This window comes from Arvicola amphibius, chromosome 6 (assembly GCF_903992535.2).
Source record: "Arvicola amphibius chromosome 6, mArvAmp1.2, whole genome shotgun sequence".
Classification (NCBI taxonomy): domain Eukaryota; kingdom Metazoa; phylum Chordata; class Mammalia; order Rodentia; family Cricetidae; genus Arvicola; species Arvicola amphibius.
This window is the reverse complement of record NC_052052.2, coordinates 99,270,986-99,291,758: the sequence shown is the minus strand read 5'-3', so window position 1 is coordinate 99,291,758 and position 20,773 is coordinate 99,270,986. Positions and strand designations below refer to the sequence as shown.

Here is a 20,773-nt window from a genome sequence, read left to right as displayed (position 1 = left end):
CACAGGGTGGGGTACCCTGCCCTCTCTTAGGACTGGAGGGGGAGGGTGGGGCACGAGTGGGGGAGCAAGGCAGGAATGGGAGGAGTGAAGGAAGTGGAAATTTTGAATGGTATTATTTATAAAGCAATAAAAAATAAAAAATAAAAAGAACTAGTTAAACCTTGAAGTTAAATTACTTTCTTTTTTAGCAGCTTCACAAACCTGCAAATGGATAAAAACTTCACTTAAAATGACAACAGAATCCATCCTTCTGCACACAAGAAACACACCTCAACCTCAAAGACAGATATCGCCTCAGAGTAAAGTATTGGGAAAAAAAAAAATTCCAATCAAATGGACCTAAGGAACAAGCTGGTGTAGCTATCCTAATATCTAACAAAATAGACTTCAAACAAAATCAGTCAAAAGAGACAAAGAGGACATTTCATAATAGTCACAGGAAAAATCCATCAAGAGGAAATCTCAACACTGAACATCTATGCCCCAAATAAAAGGACACCCTCATATATAAAAGAAGCACTTCTAAAACTTAAATCATACATTAAACCCCACACTAATAGTGGTAGACTTTAACACTCTACTCTCACCTTTGGTCAGGTCAGTCAGGCAAAAAAATTAGCAGAGAAATAAGAGAACTAATAGATGTTATGACTCAAATGGGCTTAACAGACATCTATAGACTATTCCATTCAAACATAAAAAAATATACCTGCTTCTCAGAACCTCATGGAACCTTCTCAAAAATTGACCACATACTCAGTAACAAAACAAACCTCAATAGATAAAAAAAAAAAACTGGATTAACCCCATGTATCTTATCAGATCACCATGGGTTAAAATTAGAATTCAACAGCAACACCCACAAACACATGGAAATTAAACAGCGCTCACCTGAATCATCAATGGGTCAAGGAACAAAGAAAGGGAGAAATTAAAGACTTCCTAAAATTCATTGAAAATGACCACACAACATACCCAAATTTATGGGACACAATGAAAGCAGTGTTAAGAGAAAAGTTCATAGCACTAAATGCCTACATAAAGAAGCTGGGAAAAAAAAATCCCTCACTAGTTAATTAAAAGAACATTTGAAAACTTTAGAACACAAAGAAGCAAATTCACCCAAGAGAACTAGAAGACAGGATGTAATCAAATTGAGAGCTGAAATCAACAAAATAGAAACAAAGAAAATACAAAGAATCAATGAGATAAAGAGTTGGTTCTTCCAGAAAATCAACAAAATAGACAAACCTTTATCCAAACTAACCAAAAAGCAGAGAGAATATTCAAATTAACAAAATCAGAAATGAAAAGGGGGACATAACAACAGACAGGAAGGAAATATAGAGAATCATCAGGTTACATTTCTAAAACCTGTACTCCAGGAAATTGGAAAACTCAAAGGAAATGGACAACTTTCTGGATAAATATCACTTACTAAGATTAAATCAAGACCAGATAAGCAAATTAAACAGACCTATAACTGCTGAAGAAATAGAAATAGTCATCAAATGTCTCCCAACCAAAACAAGCACAGGACCAGATGGTTTCAGCTCAGAATTCTACAATAATTTCAAAGAAAAACTAATACCAATACTCCTCAAGTTTTGTTCCATACAATAGAAACAGAAGGAACAATGCCAAACTCCTTATGAGGCTACAATTACCCTGATACCCAGAACCACATAAAGACATTACTAAGAAAGAGAATTACAGACCAATCTCACTCATGAACATTGATGTAAAAATAATAAATAAAATACTGGCAAATCGAATCCAAGAACACATCAGAAACATCTGACACCATGATCAAGTTGGCTTCATTCCAGAGATACGAGGATGGTTCAATATACGAAAATCTGTCAATGTAATCCACCACATAAACAAACTGAAAAATAAAAACCACATGATCATCTCATTAGATGCTGAAAAAGCTTTTGACAAAATACAACATTCCACCCTGATAAAGGTCTTGGAGAGAGCAGAGATACGAGGAACATACCTAAACATAATAAAGGGAATATACAGCAAGCCAACAGCCAACATCAAACTAAATGGAGAGAAACTCATAGTGATCCCACTGAAATCAGGAGCAAGAGAAGGCTGTCCACTCTCTCCATATCTATTCAATATAGTTCAATATAGTTCTTGAGGTCCTAGCTAGAGAAATAAGACACCAAAAGGAGATCACGGGGATACAAATTGGAAAAGAAGTCAAGCTCTCACTATTTGCTAATGATATGATAGTTTACATAAGTGATCCCAAAAATTCTACCAATGAACTTCTACAACTCATAAACACTTTGAGTAATGTAGCAGGATACAAGATTAACTCAAAAAAAATCATATCCCTCCTGTACACAGATGATAAATGTGCTGAGAAAGATATCAAAGAAACATCACCCTTCACAATAACCACAAATAGCATAAAATACCTTGAAGTAACTCTAACCAAACAAATGAAGACTTGTATGACAAGAACTTTAAATCTTTGAAGAAAGAAATTGAAGAAGACACCAGAAAGTGGAAAGATCTCCCATGCTCTTGGGTAGGTAGAATTAACATAGTAAAAATTGCAATCTTACCAAAAGCATTCAAAGCAATGCCCATCAAAATCCCAGCAAAATTCTTCAGACCTTAAAAGAACAGTACTCAACTTCATATGGAAAAACAAAAAACACACAAAAAATAATCTTGTACAGCAAAAGAATTTCTGGAGGCATCGCAATCCCTGATTTCAAACTCTACTATAGAGCTACAGTACTAAAAACAACCTGGTATTGGCATAAAAACAGACAGGAGGACCAATGGAACTGAACAGAAGACTCAGATACTAATCCACACACTTTTGAAAAAAAATCTTAAAACAAGCTTGACACTAACAAATAACTACAGAATTCAATTTAAAAAAAAAATTCACACTAAACCCAACACAGCAACAAGGACACACCTACAAAAAGAGCTAAAGCTTGTATGCACAGAAGAGCTAAGAGCTAAGTGCCGACAATGACAATTTCACAAAAAACATTTTATGGTTTAGTTAAACAAACAGTATAGAAAACTTTTTGCCCTGCCAGGGTCCTCCACATCTTGGGGCAGGCTCTAGCAAGGTTAGTCTGCCTCAATCTCCCCAACCCACGGGTCTAGCCCAGAACCCACTTTCAATGCCCAGGACTCATCTGAACACCACTGGATGTGCTGACCCCAAACTTGAGGCTCCATGTAGGAGCATACCACCTGCCCATCAGCTGCAGGCTCCTTGCAGCTCACATCTAAGCTGTTCATCTTGAACCAGGGTCTAGCACGGTGACTGCACCTCGTGGTCTGCTCCGTGCACCTTGTGGTCTGCTCCATGCATCTCTCTTAACCCAAATCTGCCTCCCAACTCAAGACTTAGACCACAACTCACATCCTGTGTGCCAGTCCAGTTCCTAGGGTACCTGACTTCATTCTACCTAAGACAATTCCAACCTTCAGGCCCAATCTGGCTCATACATCCTGTGCTCTGTCCTAACATACTGTTTCCATATCGGACTCAAAACTAACAAAATAAGTCCACATACGAAGATCTCATTGCAGAAATACAATTATGAAAGATGAAGACATTACTTAGTCCCCCAAATCCAGCAGTCCTATAAAGATGTTTTCCAATGAGAAATAACTTCATGAACTTCAGAACATAGAATTTCAAAGAAGAATCATAAACTTCATTAAAGATTCCAAGGAATTTAAGAAGATAAAAACAAACATCCCCTCCCCACAAAACCAAAACAACAGCAGCAACAAAAAAACAAACCCAGCTCAATGAACTTAAGAGACAATGAACTTAAAACAACAAACACCTGACCAATCCCCCCAACCCAAATATATAAGGTTGATGAAAATAATGCAGACAATATAGGATTTGAGAATTGAATTCAATAAAGAGATGAAAACATTAAAAAGAAAAGCTGAAGTGAGGATGGAATTGAAAAGCTCAATAACCTAACTAGAACAAGGGAAAGCCTTAGAAGTAGAACAAATCTAGCAGAATATAGAATACCAGGACCCAAAGATAAAGTAGAGAAACCAGACCATAACAAGCGAAGATAATGAAAAATTAAAGAACACACACACACACCTAACATACAAAAAATGTGGTATTCCACCAAAGGACTAAACCTTTAAATCAAAGGAATAGAAAAGGGTGACAAATCCCATGTCAACTGCATAGGCAGGATCTTCAAAAAGATTATAGAAGACAATGTCTCCAAACTAAGGAAAGACAAACCCATGCAGATACAAGAAGCACAGAGAACACCAAATAGACAAGATGAGAAGAGAAAATCCCCAGGACATATCATACTTAAAGAGCATTAAAAGTCACTAGAGAAAAATTGCCAATCACATAAAAAGGAAAACCTATTAGAACAGTTGATTCCTTAGAAGAAACTTGGAAAGCCAGAAGAGCCTAGAGAAATGCAATCCAAGATCTAATGGACCAGGACTGCCAACCTAAACTACCATACCCAGCAAAACTGTCTGTCAGAGTTGAAGGAGAAATAAAAATACTTTATGACACCAAAGCCTAAAAATTTTATATCGAGCAGACCAAGCCTAAGCAAAATACAAGATATTACATTGGACTGAAGAGACGAATAAGCATAGACAAGATACTGTAAAAAGAAAAGTAATAATTACTAAAAAAAACCCAAGTTACTACAGAGAACACAACCAACAACAAAAATACAAACCACAACAAAACAATATCTGTGTTCCATACACACCTTTCATTAATAACCTTAAATATTAAGTCTCATGAATAATTTAAAATATTAACAGCCTCAAAGCCCCAATCAAAAGACACACTATGGTTAACTGGATAAAGGGACAAAAACCCATCTACCTGTTGTCTACAAGAAAGCTTAATGTTATGACAGAGACCACCTCAGAGTGACAGGATGGAAAAAGTACCCAATCCATGGGAGCAGGCGAGAGACACTGCTATTCTAATATCTGACAACAGCTTCACACTAAAGCTAATCAGACAGACAGAACAAAGAAAGAATCTTGATTGTAACAAAGAGAACAATCAACCAAGAGGACATCACAATTACTATCCTTAACATAAATGCACCAAACTCTGGGGCAGCCAATTTCATAAAGCACACCTCTAGAATTAAAGACAGAGGTTATCATTAATCCACTAATAGTATGTGGTTTCCATACCCCACTTTGTCCAAAAGACAGGCCATCTGTACAAAAAAAAATAAACAGAGAAACATCAGAATTAAACGACATCATACATCACAGGGTCTTAACAGACACCTACAGATATCCACCAAACACCAAATAATACACATTTCTTCTCAGCAGCTCAGACACCTCTCTAGAATGGACCTAAACCTGGGACACAAATCTTAACAAATTCAGAAATATTGAAATAATTGGTGATAATTAAACAAAATTTAGAGAAATTAAATGTCAACAACTAAAATGGTAGTGTGTATATATACAGAAGAGATAGAATGTGACCCAAACTCTAGCGATGCCAAAATTAACGACACAAACAAAATGCCTGTAGGACAGTTAATGTCTTTTTCAGCAATTTGACAATTTTCTAAGAAACCTTGTCTAAAAGTCCTACTCTTGTAACAAACAACAGATAGAGTGAGCAGCTGTCTACTGGGCAGGAAAGAGGTTAGGGCTAAATAAAGACCTGTTGCGTTTGTAATCATCCTGAGCAGTACTTCACCCTTGTCCAGACAGACTGCCCTGGACTAATTGCTCCGGGTCATCTGTGATAACTGAAAATGCTCACATTTTAATGTGAAGGATGAGTGCAACTACAGCTTGTCCAGATACAAATATTGTGAGGTCTAAAGAATGAAGTAACTGGCAGGGCGGTGGTGGCGCACACCTTCAATCCCAGCACTCGGGAGGCAGAGGCAGGAGGATTTCTGTGAGTTTGAGGCCAGCCTGGTCTACAGAGGAGTTCTAGGACAGGTAGGACTGTTACACAGAGAAACCCTGTCTCAAAAAACTAGGAAAAAAAACTTAAGTAACTGTTTGAGAGCACCTTCAAAGACATTCAAACCTATAAGCTTGTTTTGAAATAAAAAAGATAGAGAAAAAATTATTTTGTTTAGTTAAAAGTCACAGTTCCAAGCTCAGAATCTTTAATCATGAACCAGATTTTGGCCGCCAACAAACAGGAAGAATAATCTGAAAAAGTCCCTGTGCTTATTGGCTATCACTGATGTCTTCTTCACATTTTGCATCTCAGCAAGACTAACATAAAATTCCCTGCTGTCCCTGTTTGAACCCTTTCAGCAGTCTAGCTCCATTCTTTCAGTACAGCATGTACCTGAGAGCAAAGCCCAGATCTACAACATGATCAACAGATAAAACTAGACTTCCAGCTGGGTGCTGGTGGCGAAAGTCTTTAATTCCAGCACTCAGGGAAGCAGAGGTAGGCAAATCTCTGTGAGTTCCAGGCCAGCTTGGTCTACAGACTGAGTCCCAAGACAGCCAGAGATAAGCAGAGAAACCCTGTCTTGAAAAACCAAAAAAGTGGAAAAGAAACAAAACAAACCAAAACCAAAATACTATAGACATCCTTAAAAGTTCATGCATATGGGTTTGCTGCCTGGTAAATCATTCTCATTATGTTCTGAGCAGTTTTTATTATTGTTATTTCTTAATTTGTGATTTAATCCTGAAACCCTATCAAGTAATTAAAGTGGTATAATAAAGCATCACTAAGATTAAAATTTTGATAGTATTTCCAAATGAGAAACTAACAATTCAAAAATATAGTTTTGATCCTATAATTTTGTTTGACATCAAAGTAAGTAGCAGGCTTCTAGAATCCTGAAGAATCTAAAGTATTGATTGCTGTAATTGTTCAAGGAAAAGGAAAGTCAATACCAGATTATTAGCAGCAGTCTAATCAACAACTTTAGAATGGTGGGAGCATTTCTATGACTGTAGCTATAAAAAAGACATTGGTAATGTATAAAGGGGTCGACATTAGAAGGCTTAGAACACCTAGAATCTACTCTTGGTTCTTAGAAATACAAAATACATATGAAGCCTTGAAAGTGATGCATACCAAGTTTAGCAACTTGGCAAAGAATCTACTCTTGGTTCTTAGAAATACAAAATCCATATGAAGCCTTGAAAGTGATGCATACCAAGTTTAGCAACTTGGCAAATTATATCTATCTTTAGATTCATAGCAAAGTTTTTGTGGGTGTTGGTGTGGGTATGTGCATGTATTCATGTGTATGTAAGTCAGAAGTGGGTGGTGGGTGGCAGGTTCTCTCACTGAATCCAGAGCTTGATGATTCTGCTTGTATGGCTGGCCAGTCTGTTAGGTTCCGGGATCTTCCTGTCTCTGCATCCCTAGCAGTGAGAACACAAGCACACACACCATGGCTAGTTTTTTATGTGGGTGCTGGGGAGCTGAGTCCAGTTCCTTATGTCAGCATAGCAAATACTTCCCTGAGTCCTATCTCCAGTTACATGCATGGTGGCACAGTTTGCTTTAGTATATTTGTAGAGGTAAAATGTTTTCTAAGCTGTAATGTTACTTACACACAGCAGTCTCCGTTATATTTGGAAGATGGATATGTAGTGGCTGGAGAGTAGCTGAGTGGTAAGAACACTTGCTCCTTTGCCAGGACTCCCACTAGGTGAATCACGAGTACTTGTCATTCCAGCTACAGAGAATTTGAAACCCTCTTTTGGCCTCAGAGAATACCTGGATGTGTATGGTATTCTCACATGCACTTGGCATACACACAGATACATAAATACAAAATAAAAATAAATTTTTAAAGAAAGCAGGTGCAAGATATGATCTCACAGAGGTGCTATCAGTGGTGGCTGGAATGCCAGCACAGAGTCCATTCATCTACTCGAGTACAATTGTGAGGAATATCATACAACCCATATCAAGTAATACAATTCAAATTTCTACTAGAGGGAGAAAATTTTAAGTAAAAAGGTTTTCATCTTCAAATTTGTATGGTGTTAGCTTGCTGGGCAGGGCTATACAAACTGAAGTATTAAACAAAAGCAAGCAAGCGAAATGGGTTCTTCTTCCTCTACTAGGTAATGCTTTACATACAGGATCTGCCTTGAGGAAGATGAGTTTTCTTTTCTCACCACTGCTCTTGTAACCAAGTTTAATGATTAAGCACTGAAACGGATTGTTATGGGACTCCCCTCTGTATGCTGTGAATACCATTGGTGAATAAAGAAACTGCCTTGGCCTGCTGATAGGGCAGAGTAGAGCTAGGCAAGGAAAACTAAACTGAATGTTGGGAGAAAGGAGTCGGAGTCAGGGAGAAGGCATGGAGTCACCACCAGAGACATGCCACACTTTGCGGGTAAGCCACAGCCACATGGCGATTCTCAGATTAATGGAGATGGGTTCATTTAGGATATAGGAGCTAGCCAGAAATACGCTTAAGCTATTGGCCAAACAGTATTGCAAATAATATAGTTTCTGTGTGGTTATTTCGGGTCTGAGCAGCCAGGAACAAACAAGTGGCCTCCAACAGCAACGGATTTTTGTTTTCTGTCTTTTCACTCACAAACCAACCTGCTCCTGATGAGGTAGTGCCAGCAGAGCCCGAGAGAGGAGCCTTGCTAAGAGGAAACAGGACGGATTTGCAAGAATAAAGATATTAAAGCAGAAGATAGAGAACACAACAACTGAAGCTCTTCAGAGCTCTGAAGGAATGCCCTGACCTAACAACTTAAGTTTTTATGTGAATTTACAACAGAACTTAAGGTATTCACTTGAAGTTGTCTTTAAAAGAGGGAGATGCAGGGTTAAGGCACAATGTTTTCTTCAGTACAAAACAAAAGCCCATTGAGACTCCTCAGGTAACAGTAACTGTAGACGGTTAAATGATATACATGTGAAATTTTCAGAACTCATTTTGGTAGAATAAACACATGGTCAGAAGGATCATATTCTTCCAAATGAAGATTTTTTTCAATTACTTTTAATTGCGTGCGCGTGTGTGCATGTGTAGGTGCGTGAGTGCGTGCGTGCATGTGTGTGTGTGTGTGTGTGTGTGTGTGTAGGCCAGAAGTGTTAGATACTCCAGAGCTGGCGTGACAGGGGTACTGGGAACCACACCTAGATCTTCTGCAAGAGCAATCCATGTTCTAACTGCTGAGTCATCTCTCTTGCACCTGATCTGCTAATTCAGTGTTCATTTGGATCAGTTAAATAAGAAAGATTATTACTTAGGTGACTCCTGCCTGTCTTTTGACACCCTGTATCAAAGAGAAAATCACCTTTAACTCAGGATCCCAAGAAATACAATTGTTCAGTGGCAGAATTTGATAGCAGCCACAGTCCTGTGTGTTCTGTTTTCCATTTTATCACTTCCTCTAAGTTCTTTTTTAAGAATTGACACACTCATCTTCCATTTAGTAATCAATTCATCTTTTGAATAAAATCTGAGTATCAATATAGAATGTTTTACCTTCTGGATCATAGGTTTGAAAAACTCTTCTGGCTTGTTCAGAAGGCGCCTCAGGGGCAACTAAAGCCATATCCTAAAAAATAAAATGAATACTGCCAGTCAGCTGCAACATCATCATATTAACATTAAACACTTGGCTGAGGTGGAGAAATGATGACATTTGGAGTGAGAGTCTTTGGGCTACAAGATAGCCTACACGAGTGGCCAGAGAAACCACCAGCTCTCTCTAGTGCTTACTTTTACTTTTGAAGGATGGAAATGACACTTAAACCACAGAAAATCAAGAGGATGTCATGCCAACATTATAAAAGCAATTAATATAAAATACAGTATGCAAAGGACCCATAATTTATGTGTTTTATATTACTGTATATGTAAAGAAATGTATAACTTCAAATATCTTCTAAATTTTCAACAAATCAAAACAAAGAGAAAATATAACAGAATTTACTCTAGTTTTCAAGGAATGAAAACTATGAGATTAGAACAGAGACTGGGCTAACAGCAAAGACTAATACGGACAATCACACATAATACTGTAATGATAAGTGCCACTCTGTAAGTGGAATGTAACACATGCATCTCTAATTTAGCTTCCAAGGAGACATCCTATGGCATATCCCGTATAAATCAAGTTTCTTCATCACAGTGGGCATCACTACTCAACATTCTGCACCCAGAAGCCCAGTGTTTCCTCATACAGCTTCACTGCACAGATCTAAGCCATTGTGAAATCCTAGTTCTGACTGACAAGAATGCAGAATCGAGGGCCCTGTAGTTGATGTCTGGTCATAGCTTCTCTCACACTTTTACCTATATTTGTGTTCTATGAGTCACCTTATCAGAGAATAGGTATTCCTTCACACTATCTAAAACCCTCGGCCAGAGCTACACAGCAAGACCATCTTAAACCAAATCAAACCAGAAAATAAAAGAAAACAGATGTGAGGTATAAATAATAAAATTTAAAATGTCTTATGGACAATTAATCTTACTTCTGTCCTCACCCTTCCTTATCTCATTTATGGAAGAAGAACTAAAAGAAGCAGTAAGTGAATTCTCACCTGACCCTTAGGTCTAACCTCCTCAGGATCGAATGGCATGTTCCGTTTTTTTTATGAAAAATTAGGAATTAGAATCAAAACATAGCAATTACACAAGACCTTACCTATTTTTATGTATTCCAAAAAAGGATGAATAAGAGGACTTGCTAATTTGAACAATTTAGTAATATAGATTATGTTTCCTGCTTTCCATCCCAGATATAGGCCTTTTCTGCATTTTCTGCTGTTCTGCCCATATGCACACGCCAAGTAATGTCTTCTTTGGTTGGTTTAATTTTCAATGCTGTTCTGAATTCATGATTTAGTTCCTTACTTGCTGGATACATGGGCGGTGTTTAATTTTTTGCTATCAAAAAGAATGCATCAAGCAAACGAGAAGGTATAATTTTATGTAGGCTTAGTCATATTTATAAGAGAGATCTACAGTGGGTTACTGGGTCACAGGAAAAATGCATTTGTAATTTTGGTAGAGAGTAGAGACTTGTGAATTATGTTTGCTTACTTATTTCAAACAATGTTTTATTTTTGGACAGAGTCACAAACTCATTATGAAGCTGAGTTTGATCTTGAACTCTGGTCCTCTGGCACCCTCCTCCTGAGTGCTGGAATAACAGGCTTGTACCTCTCTCCTAGTTATAGCATGCTAGGGTTGAATCCAGAGCTCCCTGCATTCTAGCCAAGCATTCTAACTGAGCCACATCACCAGCCTCTTGAACAATATTTCTTAAAACTCTCATCACCAATATAGCCTTTGCTCTTGGCTAAAGCTAGGATTGTATCCCAGCTCTCAAGATTCAGGGAGCAACTGTTAACACTGGAGACATTACTGCTTAGCTGCCTTTATCCTAGTATAATCGTTAACCCCTTCAACGACTCCTAGCCCTCTTCCTTCTTTCTTCAGTTCTCTTCTGTAGGTCTGTGTGAGCCAGTGGGGGAACACAAGTGCCTTCCTGGCCAGGAGCAGAGCAGCAGTGGAACCAACTGTGTGCAAACGGACATTCATTCTTTCCATTCACCTGTCCACGTAACCTTTTGTAGCATCAATTAGAGATGAGGAGATGAGTTCCATGCACTCTAAGATATTCCACAGAATTCCTAAGTATTACTTAAAACTAGAATCTAAGTTGAGAGGAGGGAAAAATAATCAGGATTTTTTTTGTCTAAAAAACAAAACTCTTTAATTTTCCCAATTCATGGCTAAGGGACGTCTTCCCATGTATTTGCTGCTTTAATTTCTGTCATTGATGTTCCATAGTTTTCAATGTACAGATCTTTCTACTCCTTGTTTTAATTATGTCTGGGTACTTTTTGGTAGCTATTATAAATTGAGGCTGTTCCCTTGATTTCTCAGGCAGTTCCTTGTTGCGATATAGGAATACTTCTTTCTGAACTTCTCTCTATTTGTTGGCTAGCGTCAACAGTGTTTCCATGAAGTCTGTAGTGTTTTCTATGTAAGATCACATCATCAGCACAGTGACTTTACTTGCTCTACTCCTCTTTGGGTGCCTTTTCTCTTGCTCGATTGTTCTGACAAGGATATTCAACACTATGGGACACCCAAGAATGAGAGTAGACCTCTTTGTTCTCCTCCACGGCTCAGAGGAAAAGTTTTCAGTATTTCACTATTAAGAATCCATGGGCTTCTTGTACATGGTCCTTATTGTGCTGAGGTGAGCTCCTCCTATAAAAATTTTGGTGAGAGTTCTCAATCATCTAAACATACTGAATTCTGTCATATACTTCTGCCCCTCCTCCCACATCTAATGAGATAATCATATAGTTTGTATTCTTCATTCTTTTGATGAGATATGTCACATTTATTTATTAATATATCTTAGAACACTCTTGTAACACAATGCACTTGGTCATAGTGGATGCTCTGTTTTATGTGCTGCTGAATTCCATATGCTCACATTTGTTGAGGAATTTTGCATCTATGTTCATCAAGAACACTGGCTTCCTGACTCCCTCCTTTCCTTCCACTTGTCTTCCTGGACTGGGAACTAAGTTCCTCTTCCCCCAGTCTCCTGTATCCAGCCTTGCCTGACTTTTCTTATGGTGCTATTTTCTACTTTTGATGTCAGGGCAGTGCTGGTTTCACAGAGTTTGAAAGCATTCCCCACTCTGATTTTGGGGTTTTTACTTTTTCATAAAACTAGATAGTTGTAATTATCAAGAAAATTAGTTTTTCCTAGGTTACTTAATTTTTGGTATGTTATTTTTCATAGCCATAAAGAAGAAGAATTAACAGTGTTACAACGTTCATACTTTCCAGGGTGATTTGTAGATTCAATGTAATAGCTATTAAAACTCTACCATCATTTTTCATAGAAATAGAAAAAAATCTTTAAAATTTAAAATTTCCTCAAAAGAGCTACAAAAGGTCCTAAATAGCCAAACAATCAGGAGCACAAAGAACAAATGTGGACAACAGTATAGTATTGTTAAAACAGTGTGGCATGAGACAGTTGTACAGAATGGAGAGCCCAGAAATTAATCTTAGAATGCCAACTGATTTTAAATAACACCATCAAGATAGCTCAGTGAGTAAGGAGCTTGTCATCAAGGTTGACAACCTGAATTCAATCCCATGAACCACATGGTGGGAGGAGAAAATGAACACTTAAAATTTTTTCTCTGACCTCTGTTTGTGTGTGCGCACATGTGCATGCATGCATGCACACACACACACACACACACACACACACACACACACAAAGTAATAACTTTAAAAATCTATTCATAGGCAAAGAATGGTCTCTTTAACAGTGTAGAGAAGGCTGGATTTTCACAAGTAAAAGAATGAAATTGGACCCTCAGCTCACATCACATATGAACATTACTTCAAGATGGATTAGGATTTAAATGTAACAACAAGAACTATAAAACGGCCAGAAGAAAACAATAGGGGAAAATTAAATGACATTGGCCACGGCAGTGATTCTGTCATCTCACTCAAACCCCCAGAAATCAAAACCAACAATAGTCAAAGGGGATCACATCAAATTTAAAACCCATTAATGAGGATATATTTGTAAGCCCTAAAATCTCATAAAGGATTATTACATTAAATATATAAGAATCCCAAACTTAGTAGTAAGAAAACAAAAACTCGATTTAAAAAGTAGGAAAGTAAATGAATAGACATTTCTCAAGACACACAAAAGGTGATGGAATTCATGAGAAAAGGAAAAAAAAAGTTTAGTAATATAACTCAGGGAAATGCAATATATGGCCAGAATGGGAAATCATCTTGCCACTGTCAGAAAAAGGCAAGTGCATGCAAGGAAGTAAAATGAGCTCCGCCATGGTAGTAAAGAATTAATGCAGAACACCCCAGCCATTATGGAAAACTGTGCAGAAGTTCTTTGAAAATCCAGCAATCCCACTCTGGTATAACCCTAGGACTCAAGGTCAAAGAGTTGTCTATACTGTCATGTGAATTGTCAAGTCATAGAAACAAGTCAAATGTCTCACAACAGATAAACGAATCAAAAAAAAAAAAATGTAGCCCACAATGGAATACTACTCAGTCTTGCAAAAAAGAAACTTGGTCATTTCCATCACTACACACAGAACTGGAAACTATTATACTACATTAAGTCGGGCATAGAAGGGCAAATCTTTCTTCTTGTCATTAATATGTAAACTCTACAACTAAACTCAGAAGCATGGACCAGAAAGTTGACTACAGGAGCTGGGGGTTAGGAGGACTGGAGAAACCTGGGATCCAAGGAGAAAGAACCAGAATGAGGGAAGATGTCCTTTTCAGTTCTAGTCCATACTATGATGAGTACAGACATAGACAACTGTATATTGTAAAACTCTTAAGACATAAATCTTGATTATCCTCCCCAAATATGATAAGAACTGGAGGTCATGGACACTAACTAACTTGATCTAAATTATTCCATAGGGTGTTGATAAACCATAACATTACTTTGCATTCCAACAATTTATATACTTATAAATTAACAAATTATAACAAAGAAGTAAAATAGTATTTAAGTAAAAGTATAAGCAGAATAATCCATTTAGGGGAATGAGCTGGTGGATAATATAAACAAAGCATTATGTTAATACTCATCAAGTGAAATTTGAGAAATGTATTATTATTGTTTGTAAAGTTGAGGGAACAAGAAGGGTTACATTAACTTACCAGCGTTATAAAAAAGAACAAAAAGAAAATTACCTGATATCTAAATTCCAAGCATGAAGAAATAAAAGCATATTCCATGCTAAACCAGCAAGATATTAGCTTGAACAAAAGAGCACACTGTGTTCTCTTGGTCCTACTGGCAACCTTGTTGGGTAAAGCGCTGTGAAGAAGCACATTTCCTAGCACAAAGACCCATGGATAAGGGATCCACACAGAAAATTGGGCTGCAGGTTAATATTCAATGTATTTGTGCACCAAATTTGAACAGAAATAAGAATCTTATTTAATTCAGTGTGTTTTATAATCCTAAAAGAAAATACTTTAGTAAGGCTATAATTTTCAAGTTTCGTATTTTATAACAAGGAACTAAACCAGAACGCCCCTGAATAATTTTATAAGTATGAAGAGGACTTGATTCCTCAGATCTTCTACTTCTAATATTTTATCATGATAAGAGCCCTTGGCCTTCACATTTACCATATTTCCAATCTCTCAATCCACACACCCATAGTTTCTCTTTTTTCTTCTCTATTCCCTCATTCTTACTTTGTCTCATCTATTAGTTGGTAAAGAAAGACTTAGTCAACCAGGTGTAGGTGGCACACGGCTTTAATTCCAGCACTCAGGGGACAGAGGCAGGTGGATCTCAGTGAGTTCGAGGCTAGTCTAATCAATAAGAGCTAGTTCCAGGACAGGCTCCAAAGCTACTGAGAAAGCATGTCTCGAAAAACCAAAAACCAAAACACAACCCCACCTCCCCCCAAAAAGGAAAGACTTAGTCTAGGTCACAGTCTAATACATGAAAGAGGAAAATATTATGGTGTGGGAGGTCCTTCTGTCTTTTATTGGTTGATGCATAAAGAACTGCTTTGAGCCTATGGCAGGGAAGAACAGAACTAGGCAGGGAAAGCTAGGCTGAATGCTTGGCGAAAGAAGGGCAAAGTCTGAGAGAATCCATGGAGCTGATGGAAACAGATGCTGAGAACTTTAGATGGCAAGCCACAGCCACGTGGTGATACACAGATTAATGGAGATGAATTAAATTAATATGTAAGAGTTAGCTAATAAGAAGCTACAGCTAATGGGCTAAGCAGTGATTTAATTAATACAATTTCTGTGTGATTATTTTGGGTCTAAGCTAGCCGGGCGACCAGGAACCAACAAGTGGCCGCCTTCCTCCAACAATCTTAAGACATTTTTATAAATCATTATCTTAACAAAATTACCTTCTAAAATGAGGATCAAATATATAGCACTAACCCTCAAATCTCCCATTTACTACTGAGTTCTAATTAAAGGGACTGTAATGATGTAATTCTATGTCACTCAAGCTATCACTTACTTGTATTTTTTTCATCTCTAGTTTAACCATTTAGGAAAAAGCTTCAATAGGAGAAACATCTGAAACTCTAGATTCTCTCAGGAGGAAAACATCACAAACACAAGAATCTGATAAATTCAGTTGCACTTTCCACCAAAATTATGATTGTTCTAAAACAAAATCTCTATATTAACATGACATAATCAGATGCTTTGGCCATAGAAATGTTAGGGTGAATCATTTGTTCTCAGCCCGTTTGCTGGTCAGCAGGGATTCCTGGAGAACACAGCCTTCAAGTCCATCCAGACCACTCCCAGTTACTCAACTGGTGATGTTCTGTAGCAGAGAAGCAGGGACTGAGATGAAAGGGAATACAGTATCCCATGGTCAGGAATCTGAATTATGTGTCTCTGTCTCATGCAGTACTTTATGTGCTATCAGCGTAATTATTTGATTGCACTAAGTCTTTTTAGAATGTGACTTTACCTGTTCTAAACGTGTGCTGACCTACAAGGCCTGTGTTGGCAGGGTGCCAGTAGAGTAACTGAGGTGGTTTCTAGCAATTTACTCATCACACCTTTCTTCATTATCAAGAAGAATCTGCTGCTGTGATCAAAGAACTTCCAGAAAGTTACCCAATGCAAAGATTACACCTATAAAAAATGTTATTTTAGCTTGCAGACATTTTATATTGTCATTTAGGTCCCTCCAGACAATAAATACAAATATATAACTGACCTTTCAGTTTGAAGTAAAAAGTTTAAAGCCACTTTATAATCTATTTTATACTGACTCTGTCTTGTTAACTATGCTTAAAATGACATGGAAAATATCAAGAAATAGATTTTAATTAATCATTAAATGTCCTCAAAACACAAAGTATCAGTTAAAGCTAGTGGTGTTTTCTTCTTAGCTTTCATTTCCTGATAGCCTACAAAAGCCCCAGGCTATGTCGACAGCAGTCCTTAGCTGTGTGGCACCTTATCCTGTTGTATCAGCAAAGTCAAAGTCCTCAGGATAGAAGCCGTCTTCAGAGGCCACTCTTCCACACAGCTCTAAGCTCTACATGTACAAGGGGAAGCATACACAGCAGGGAGGACGTGTCTGAGGAGATGAACTCCAGAGGCGAGGAGCATTTTCCCCACTACTGTGCACGTGCAATGTTCTTTCACTATCTTTTCAGTCAAGCCAGAAGCTTCATTGCTAATGTTCAAGTTACTGACTGTAAAATGATTCTCCTGTAGACCAAGACTGCCTTTATCTAGAAAATAATCTTTCAAATTACCCTACTTAACATGAATAATACATGAAGATTCTTCTTGGTAGTGAAGAAAGGTGTGATGAGTAAATTGCTAGAAACCACCTCATGAATTAAAAAACAAAACAAGGCCGGGTGGTGGTGGCGCACGCCTTTAATCCCAGCACTTGGGAGGCAGAGGTAGGCAGATCTCTGTGAGCAAGGCCAGCCTGGTCTACAGAGCAAATTCCAGGATAGACTCAAAGCTAAAAGGAAACCCTGTCTTGAAAAACCAACAGCAACAACAAAAACAAGAATAAGTAGTTTCATAGCCAAAGATGTCAAAGTTAGACCAAAAATGTCTACTAAGATTTCAATGGGCTCATTCAGGACTAGTCATATATTAGATATGAAAGGTATTTCCTTATATATACATAAAATAACATAAAATCTATTTCTTGTAATAAATTCAAATGACTATACTCTTTTCTCTCAATAAATAGCCAGAGTTGTGGACTCAACTGCTGACTAGAGAAATTTAGACTGATCAGGACAGACAGCTTTAAGGCCCCAGAAGGGGCAGATTCTTTAGGCAATCACTTGGACTCTCTTAAGACAACATTTGAGGGAGACAGCAAAACCTTAAACTGCTAAAGGGAACTGGCCTTAAATATGTCAAGCAGTTAGAGAGGCTATTGGTTAATACATGTTTTTAATACTCAAATAATTGAAAATGGTTAATTTGCATAGACTTCTTATCAAACTTTCAAGGAATTTCAATATTTTCAAAATTATTTTTATATTTATTTTGGAAGACAAATGTTAAGACACACAAAATTATGATTTAATCTAAAAAATAAATACATGTCTTAAATCTATTCCTTTTCTGTAGTGGGTAAGTTATGAAATGTAAACATTAGCAGAAATAGTAAAATCTAAGACAAATGGATGGGATGACTACACAAGGCTAAAATACAGAGGCAAACTATTACAAAATGCTCATATATTAATCTTCATGAGTTTTATCTAACAATTAAAGATACATAAAAATGAATTTTTCTCAAAACACTAAACATTAACAGTATAAAGCATTTTACTTATTTTTCATTAAAACAAAACTGGGAAATGTTAAATCACCTCAAAAAGGATCTCCCTCCCACTTATGTACAGTGAGTGCTCTTCCTAATGCCATATAGAGCGCCACAGAGAAGCCAGCCTCTCTGCATCCCAACCCCAGGAATAAGTAAGAGAACTGAGGTGTTTCTCCTTTGCATTAAAATAAATGTATTTTATGTATTTTCTGTTTAAATAGTAATATGTATTCATATGCTCTTCCCTGATAAAAAGTACTTAATTACAGGAAAAGTCAAAGATGAGACCGTGTGTTTGTGTGGGTCATACACACACACACACACAGACACAGACACACACACACACACACACACACACACACACACACACACACAGATTGATTTCTATAAGCCCAAACCAGAGCAAAATCAAAACTATAAAAATCACCCCAACCTTGAAAGAAAATTTAAAATGACTTTAAAAAGAATTTAGTCCCCGTTTTTTTGAAGACAAAATTTCTGGAGTACATATGTTCCTAACATTTTTTTTTTATATTGGATTAGCAACGATTAGCCCATACTTAGGTAAAATGCACAAAAAGATCATCTAATAATACCTAAAAAGATATCAGATAATATCTAAAGTAGTAATTTAAAATCTATAGTTCTGTTACCAATGCATATTAACCTCATAATTAGTTCTCAAAGAAGAAATTAAGAAAATGCTCCAAGTAATTCATCCTTAAACCCAATTATGAAAAAAAGACAAAGAATCACGAGTGAAAAGATAGAAAAGAGCAAGCGAGGCGGGCAAATGCCTGGCTGCTCAGCTTGGCTACCCTGCAGCCTTTTGGTACGCAAGAACGTTTTATGAGAAGACTCGACTTGTGGTTCTGAGAGAAATGCGCTAATTAAGGAAGCATGGAGCAGTCACCTCCACACAGAATACTGAGCATACATTATCATCCATTATGCAGCCTTGTCCAATAAGAACTAGCTTTACTTTCTGATACTTAAAGGGAACAATTCGAAAGACAAAGTGAGTTTAAGCACGGTTTCATGGGACTTTCTCTTGTGCAGTGAGTTAGGATGTTGTCAACACAGGCACCAGAGAGAGGGCTGGAGACCCATGCCCACAGGGCATATTCCCTTCTGCAGATCTAAAGGTTTTGTTCTTCCAAAGCTCAGATGGCTAGCATGAAAAATTCTCCATTCAACTTAGTAGGAGTTATGTTTCCTTCTTGAAAGAGTCCATTTACTCAGCATCTTACCTGCCTATATCCCCATTAGAAGGCCCTGTGGGAACTCTGCCGCCTGACTACTTGCAGTTCCCATAGGCTCCTTCCTGCAGGGAGATCCTATGACATTCCCCTAAGACAAGACTCAATCTCCAGTCCACACAGGGAGGCTTTAGTGAGTTTCCCTAGCAGACTCTCGAAGATACTGTGTCAGTGAGAGCAGGATCACCTTTGCTTTTCACACAAGCTCACGTTTAGTTAGATCTTTAAAAGGACCACTAGTATATCAGAAAAGATGAGTTATAAAACACAGTGGAAAGTTCAAATTTAATATCAGAGAAAATTCCATAAAGTATGTAATAACTTTTCAATATGGTTATCTAATAAGTTCATAAAATGATTAAATTCATTTTATTATTGATTTTCAATAAAATCAACTTGTAATAAAAATTTCTTACAATTATATAAAAAATCTCTCTCCTGTGGGTCAGAAAGAGACACCAACAGCACTGAAAGAAGTCCAAGGTTACTAAGCAACTCACACACGCCATGATGACTACTGAGTTCAGAGTCAGTCTCCACGGTATTATTTGTTAAAAGTTCAGTCAGTTCAGATCTTATCAAGGAAAACCCAAGACAGATGACAGGTTCTCACTGGAGACAGAGGCTTCTCTATCGACCTGCAAACCACAACAGCAATCCTAACCATGTTCCTTATTCTGATGCTGCTCATTTATGGCCACTCTTCAAAGTTCTTGTATTCAGTAATATTGGAATCTCAGCTGACTAAACTGTTATTTACAAGCATTAGAATTGGCATTTAAAAGACTCCACAACAAATTTAGGGAAATCATAACATTTAACAAACAGCACTTGCTTTAAAATGGCCCAAGGCTTCAAAGTAGGCCATGCGGTGCACGGCGCTGCCACAGTCTGCAGCTGAAGACTGTCTACACTTCCCACATCTCCCGTGCTTCAGTCAAAACCGAGTGATGATCTGACCTAAGTACAAACAGTGTTGTAGGGTGATCTTTTTTAAAAAAAGATTTTTATTTTAATTGTATGTATATTAGTGTCTGCATGTATGTTGGTGCATATCATGTCATATGCATATCAGACAACAGTCTGCTGAGGTCAGAGCAGGATGCTGATCTGCACGACCTGGAGTTTGACAGTTGTGAGCTGCCATGTGGGTG

At 37.5% G+C, this 20,773-nt stretch overlaps 1 protein-coding gene across 5 annotated transcripts in view; it reads right to left on the bottom strand.

Moving 5' to 3' along the window:
* The window catches only part of Mindy3 (MINDY lysine 48 deubiquitinase 3), a 75,464-nt gene that overhangs the window by 9,935 nt on the left and 44,756 nt on the right, over positions 1–20,773 (bottom strand). For all 5 annotated transcript variants that reach the window (XM_038332844.2, XM_038332845.2, XM_038332847.2 and 2 more), the window contains one exon: positions 9,489–9,561. In XM_038332844.2, coding sequence (XP_038188772.1) covers positions 9,489–9,561 — 73 coding nt within the window. The remainder of the gene's footprint in view (positions 1–9,488; positions 9,562–20,773) is intronic.